This window comes from Crocuta crocuta, unplaced genomic scaffold, assembly GCF_008692635.1.
Source record: "Crocuta crocuta isolate KB4526 unplaced genomic scaffold, BGI_CrCroc_1.0 scaffold113, whole genome shotgun sequence".
Lineage (NCBI taxonomy): Eukaryota > Metazoa > Chordata > Mammalia > Carnivora > Hyaenidae > Crocuta > Crocuta crocuta.
In genome coordinates this window covers 11,170,795-11,178,570 of record NW_027530368.1, presented here as the reverse complement: position 1 = coordinate 11,178,570, position 7,776 = coordinate 11,170,795, and the positions used below count along the sequence as shown (strand labels likewise).

The 7,776-nt window shown below is 34.2% G+C and overlaps 1 protein-coding gene across 3 annotated transcripts in view; it reads left to right on the top strand.

Moving 5' to 3' along the window:
• EHBP1 (EH domain binding protein 1) overlaps positions 1-7,776 on the top strand; it is a 350,991-nt gene that overhangs the window by 181,568 nt on the left and 161,647 nt on the right. For all 3 annotated transcript variants that reach the window (XM_077766441.1, XM_077766440.1, XM_077766439.1), the window contains one exon: positions 5,534-5,723. In XM_077766441.1, coding sequence (XP_077622567.1) covers positions 5,534-5,723 — 190 coding nt within the window. The remainder of the gene's footprint in view (positions 1-5,533; positions 5,724-7,776) is intronic.

Sequence of the window (7,776 nt, the reverse complement as noted above, 5' to 3'; positions counted from 1 at the left end):
TTTTTTTTTTTTTTTTTTTTAAATAGGAATATACACACAGTTTCTAAAGACTGCTCATCAGCTAATGTGAGAGTCCTGGAAGAACTGTTTCTCATCTTTTTTCTCTAAAAGTTTGTAGGTCCAACTACGTTAGGAGAAATCTTCCAAAATTTGTTCTTACTTCACTAATAAACTTTTGACCTTTCATCAGGTGAAAAGCCTGTATTACTCACCTTCCATTATCAAACTCTTCCTGCATCTTCTGACATAAACCTATCACAAATAAATAGTACTGGGTTCTTTGATGTGTAAAACAACCTTCAGAACCTCACCATATCCATCAGCACCAAGAGCGAGTAAACACCCTTCAGTGCTAGTAGCGCATGCATGTCCTTTCCACTTAGCAGCCACATGGCTTCTCGGTTTTCTCTTGTTTGGGAGTCAGTGCAACCATTCTAGTTAATGTAGCAAAAATGAAAACTGATGATCAAGCAATATTTTTTTCAAAACACTGATGAAATGTTTTGGGGTCTAGCATAAAATCATTTCTGGTATAGTTGTATGTCTGGTTCTGAAGGAAAGTTGTCATTAAATTTTATTCAGAGAGGCTACACACTCATTTAATAAACATGAATTGTTTTTCCAAAGAAACATATATTTTCAAAGTGAGAGGAAAAGACTATAGACTTCACTGTACACTTGCTTCATATTTTATTATTTTTTCAGTATGTTTATTAATCCTATTTCTAATCTATAGTTTTTCTGTAATTCTTTTTATTGGATGAATTACTTTCTAAGCAGTGAATAAAATTTATTCTGTCCAATTTTCCACTTAATATAAGTGATGAATTTTTAATTCACAATGAGTTAATGATGTAACTAATCTATTACTCAATCATGTAATACAAGGATAAAAATTATTTTTATTTATTCAAAGTGATGTACAAAGCACTGAAATAGGAATTATGCTAATTCCTTAAATAATATTTCCTTACTAAAATATTAAGTATTTTTAAAATGCATTGATCAATAATTCTATCACACTTGTTTTTATAGAGAAGGGAGGTGTGTTGACAATGATGTATATAATGTATAATAGATATTATTTCTAATCACTTTTTAAAATAGAGATAAAATTCCATATTTAAAGTGTACACTTCAGTGGTTCTTAACTAATTCACTGTGCTGTGCAGCCATCACCACCATCTAATTCTGCAACATTTTTCACCCTAAAAAGAAATACTTTACCTGTTACTAGTTAGTTTTAATTCCTCCCTTCCCCCATCCATCTCCTGAAAACCATTAATCTAAACTTTGTCTATATTGATTTGACTATTCTGGACACTTCATATAAATATAGTCATATCCTTTTCTTAAAGAGGAGGAAATTCAGCTTTACTTAGAAATGTCTGATCCATAGGAAGAATCATTCAGAGTCCTTAAAAGTAGAAGCTTCTTGTCCTCCTCTGATTTAGTACCTAATGAGTGGTGGTACCTAGCACACTGTTGTCTCACAGGTAAATTATAGATATGCAGAGATACTTATTCCCTTAGTCCTTCCGGCATTGAGGCGTGGTCCTGGGCAGCTTGAGTCCCTGGTACTTCTATTTTCCAGCAGCTTCCTAAATTTTTACTCTAGCATGACATAGAAATTTCATTTTTACTGCATGTCACATGTAAAACAGATTGAGAAATGTAGCTCTAATTGTTTCCAGAAAATGTCCATTTTGATTAGTTTCTAATTAATAATGAGTCTTACTATCCAGCTTTGGAAATCAAATGATTATGAACTTCTTTTCTACTTGCATTTACCTTCTTTTGACAAAGAATACTAATATTCAGGTAGTTAGAGGGAGACCTAAGTGGTTTGAAACAGGCAGAGACATGAAGATAAATGACAATATCTAGTTATATTTGTACACATACTAGATAAGTTTAATAAAAGTTGCATGAGTACCGTAAATTAAGTTATATAAAGTGTACTGAGGAACTACCTGTTTTAAGGGATTCTGTCATTTTTTTCTCTTAAGCAAAATTTTTTTTTAATTCTTTATTTTATTTTTGAGAGAGAGACAGAGTGTGTGCAGGGGAGGAACAGAGAGATAGGGAGACACAGAATCCGAAACAGGCTCCAGGCCCTAAGCAGTCAGCACAGAGTCTGACTCTGGGCTTGAACTCACAAACTGTGAGATCATGATCTGAGCTGAAGTCGGATGTCCAACCGACTGAGCCACCCAGATGCCCCAAGCACAAATTTTTTTGTAATAAAATATCCTCTAACACTTAGGTTTTTCTTAAAACTAGCCATATTTACATAACAAATTAATAATAATGATGACTGTAGTAGCTGCCATCTTATAAAGTACTATGCAAGTTCATTTTAGACAAACCTGACCAAGAAAATTTTTTTAAATATTATCCAAGTAGTTCTTATAACTGAATAAATTCAGTTGGATTGAAATGGGTCTGTTCAATCCTGAAACATTTAACATTAATTGGCAAGTATTTAATTGCCAGAAGGACTAAAGGAATAAGTATCTCTGCATATCTATAATCTACCTGTGAGACAACAGTGTGCTAGGTACCACCACTCATTAGGTACCAGATCAGAGTACCTAATCAGTTTGGGTAGAAATGATTTTTTCCCTTTTAAAATTTTGGAGTTAAAAAAATGATATTTTCAACTTCTTTGGGAAAGTAGGAGAATAGTCTACTATACTATACTAGTCTACTATAAATATCTCCCTTCAGACTACTTTTAGAGTTAGAAAAACAGCTGTACAAGGCTATCATAATTAGCAGGGGAAATAAGATTGTTGTAAGGATTAAATGGGTTAATATATATGAAACAAAATAGGGCCTAGCACAGCATAAACACTTTATTAATCTTAGTTAATAATGTTATTGATAAGCCCTCTATTCTAGGCTGAATAGGATACCTTTTATGACTCTTTTCAGAAAGAATGTTCAGCTTTTTCTGAGCACCTAGTTATTTTAGCATTGTTCCTTGCTTTGATTTCCCCCAAGTTCTTCTGCAGGTTGTAAACATGGGATGTAAATACATCAAGCATATCTTGGTCACTAGACAAGAATATTTTGTTCTGAAAAGCAAATTTTTAAGTATATATCTATTTCTTGTTCTTTTTCTCTTGAATGCACAGAAATAAGAAGAGGAGAGAACACAAGAAATAGGTTTCTAAATAAATGCCAACCTCACTCAGTTAAAAGCAACTACCCTGACCCGAGTTGAGAGAGATTCTGTGGCTGTACCCTAGCTCAATGGGAAGGAATCTCATGACACTAATTGTTGCCATGAGTACAGAGTAAGAATGATGTCACAAGTATGATATGTTTCCCATCTCTGGTCCATATATACTTGGTACCCAGTCTCATGTGATTTGACTATCTCTATATGAATTCTTAGGAAGAGGTGTATATAATTGGTTATTGGTTCTGAGCCTTGTACTGTTGTAGTTAAAAGAGCATGCCTACTGCTTCGTATTCTTTGTTGCCCTCTCTCTTCCCTCCCCTGCTCGTGCTCTGTCTCTCTTTCTCTCTCTCAAAAATAAACATTAATTTTTTTTTTAAAAAAGAGCATGCATAATTGAAACAGAGGACTATCACCAGTATAGGCTTTATATGACTAGGTGGAATTCTCTTGGTATAAATCACTATGTTTGGGCTAGCTGGACCTTAGCCTTGTAGACTCAGAAATTTTATACTTTACACACAGGATTCTAGAGAACCAACTGGTACTGGGGGAAAGATGCAACATACTAATAAATAAGAACCAGGATAACAGTTTATTATTGTGTAATAGGAAGAGTAATTATCCTGTATACCAGATACTTGTGTTTATGGGTAATTAATGAGAAAAAAAACCTCATCTACTCATAGACAGAGTTAACAAAGAAGATTTTTCTTGCCTGAGCCTGGACTAGGTAGAGGGGAAAAAATGTCTTCCCAGAGAAGTTATAAGCACGCAGGCCCACACTCATATGGATTTGACAGTATATTGGCAGGATGGTCTGCGATCCTCCAAACCAAGAAAAGAACACAGAAAATGGTCCCTGAAGCACTTAACAAATGCAAACATAAAATGCTCTGAAGGGAGGCATTTGCAGCTGAGACTATGCAGGGTTTCCTCAGATTAAGTCCTGAACTTGAAATCTAGAATTACAAACATACATGTAAACAGGGGACAGAAGAGACACTAGGATTATACACTCAAAAACTTCAAATAATAGATTTATCAGATAGGGAATTGAGACTATAAAATAAATGTTTGAACGATTAATGACTCAAATCTCTATACCTGAAGTATTTTACACATGGCTGTATGAAGAAAAATGCTTATCAAAATTAAAAAATTCATGGAGAATTGAACATTAAATTAGACACAAATGAAGAGAGAAAAAGCTAACTGGATCATAGATGTAAGAGAATTATTCAGAATAAAGCACAGAAGGAACAAAATTTTATAAAAATGTAGAGAGAGATTAATTCAACATACATCTAATAACATTTTCTAAAGAAGAGAATAGAGAAGAGGCTATCAAAGAGATAATGGCTGATAATTTTTTAGAACTAATGAAACATAAGGGCGCCCAGGTAGCTCAGTCAGTTAAGCATCCAACTCTTTGTTTCCACTCAAGTAGTGATCTAATGGTTCATGATATCAAGCCCTGCGTGGGGCTCCCTGCTGATAGCATGGAGCCTACTTGGGATTCTCTCTCCCTCTCTCACTGCCCTTTCCCCGCTCATGCATGTGCGCTCTCTCTCTCTCTCTCTCTCTCTCTCTCAGAATAAATAAACTTAAAAAAACAAAAAAAGAACTAATGAAACATAAATATTCAGACTCAGGAAATTTAAGGAACCTGGAAAGAAATCCACACCTAGACATATCATAGTAAATTGCTTGAAACCGGAGGAGATCTTAACAGCAACCAAAGATAAAAGAACAATATTCTTTTAAAAAGAACAATAACAGGCTAACAGTGGGCTATATCATCAGAGTCCTGAGACTAATTAACTGACAACTAGAATTCTCTACCCAGCTAAATTGTCATTTAAGTGTGACATAAAAACATTTTCAATGCCTGGGAGAATTTATTATTACAAGATCCTCACTGAATTCTAAAAGATGTTCCCTAATGAAAAGGCATGAAATGCAAGAAAAAAAAATGTTTGATATAGGGAGCATAGAAAAAAACAAATCAGTATATCCATATCTTGTTTCCTTTTTCTTTGTGGAGAGTATATAGGATTTACTATTACTGTAAACATTTTTCTAAGGATCTATATGCAATTGAGTTAAGTGTGAGCTTGTATGAAAAAAAAATTTTTAATACATTTTAAAAGGGAAAAATTTTATTGTAATGATTAAAAAACAACAGATTAATAGTGATTGTTTCCAAATTGTGTGTTATCACTAGTTTGGGTTGCTCCTTATCATTTTCAGTATTTTTTAGTTTTATAAATGAATATTTTATTATATTAGTTAGGAATAAAATATTTTAGAGTAACATTTAACAACAATTCTTCTTTCATTTAGATCTAATCCTTTTTATGAACCTAAACCAACTCTTCCTCCAAATAATTTGGTAAATCCAATTCAAGAACTGGAAACTGAAAGGAGAGTGAAAAGAAAAGCCCCAGCCCCACCAGCCCTCTCACCAAAGATAGGAGGATTAAATGAAAACACAATTATTTCTTCAGGAAGAGATCTCTCCACTTCTCCTAAGGTAGGAGTTTATTCTTAGTAAAAACATGTGTTACGTTTAATCTTTTTCCCCCCATGCAATTTTATTCAAAAATTAAGAAAAATCCTTGTTTGCTATTTTTGATGATATTTTAAAAGTACAATCCAAGTAAATCTGTTATACTGCAACAGTGTGTATATGTTTGGGAGCCTGTAAGTTTACAGAACAGTGTGGATAGTTTGGATTAAGATTTTTTAAATGCTGTTTTGAAATCAGAGGAGGGAAGACATTATCATTACAGTAATGGTGCTTTAAAGAAAGAATAAAGCAGCTAGGTGTGAGGGACAGTTTGCATTGATACAGAAGAAGTAGAAATCATTCTCTGAGAAACATACTGGAAAGATTAAGTTCCAGTGCACAGAAATGCCTTTTTATTTTTTAAGTTTATTTATTTCGAAAAAGAAAGAGAGAAAGCATGCATGCAAGTAGGGGAGGAACAGAGAGAAAGGGAGAGACAATCCCAAGCAGAATCCTCGCACTGACAGCGTGGAACATGATATGCGGCTCTGACTCACAAACCATGAGATCATGACCTGAGCCTAAATCAAGAGTCAGACGCTTAACCAACTGAGTCACCCAGTCACCCTGAGAAATGTTTTTTTGAAGAATTTCAATATTGTCATTTTTGTTTATGTCAAGTTAAAATTTTGGCCTTATTGTCACTATTTTTAGAAATTTTAATGCATAATTATTTCATGGAAAGATAAAACACATTTTTGGAACAAGTCTAAAGCTTTTAAATGATTGCAAATAGTATGATATCTTGTATGTCTAAGGTCAAAATGTTGGATTTAGTAAGTTTTTTAGGTAAGTACCTTTTGCCCATCAACTCATGGGTAATTTGTTATTGCTATCATAATACATAATTTAATTCTCACAGGTAGTTAAGGGAAAAATAAGATGAACTTCCACTTAGTGGGATACAGTAAAGATTACAGGTCCTCCAGCCAGTAGAAACAGGATTGGAACTGTCACTTCCATTAGTTGAGTGATATCTGGGCCATTCGTCACCTCAAGTGCCTACTGCTGTTTTTCTCAAGCACACTAAAGTTCAGTAGTTTCTCTTGGATATTTCAGTTAATATTTTTTGTTTGTTTGTTAAATGCTAGAGTTGTGAAATAGTTTGCCTGTAGTTTCATTGTTTTAGAGAGAAAGTTCACTGAGGTTTTCACTCTTGTATTCTAAAAGTCTATCTCAAGGTATTTGCTTTTGTATCAGGTATTTTTTAACCCTGTAACTTTAAGGGGAGAAACTTGGACTAGATTTCCATCTTCTAATTGGTTAGGGAAAGGTGGGAGTGGGGGCTCAATGCTATAAACAAAAGCAGCACATCTTAGAAATTACAGGAAAGGAGATGGCCAATTCCTGTGCCCATGATAGAAAAAAAAGACAGTAACTGGGGCACTAGTCAGAATCAAGAAGCTGTTTAGGTCCTTTAACCATTCTAACTGTTGAGAATACCGAATTATCCCTTGTCTCCCGAAATCTCTACTCCACTGCCTACTCCCTGCCCCACCCTCTTCTATAGTCCATCAGGAGTTTGAAGCTAATTAAGACATCCTAATCTCTTTGTAGGGGAATGAAAAGGAACTTAACAGTGCCTCTTGTATACATTTGATCCATAAAACAACTTAAAAAATACATATCATTATCTCCTTTTTATATGTAAGAAACTGAACCTTAGTTTAGTAAGTTGCTCAGAATGATAAAACTAGTAGTGACAGTGCCTGGATTAAAATTCAGGTCCTTTTAATCTAAAACCCATACTTTTCCCATGGTGCTATTCTACCTCTAGAGAGCTAATTCTAGTTCCCCAGTTCCAAATTGGAACTGTAAACACATTGTTCCATAGAAACATTGCTAAACTTGGTGATTAAGTTCTGTTGTAGTGATGTATAACATAGCTGTTTTTTATATTATTTTGAGGATAGTGTCCCATTGCAACTATGCCATGGAATAAAGGATGTTTATAGGAAAGGCACCATGCCTCTCTTAGAAAGTGCCTTATGAAGGTCAGACACAGACAGACACAGAC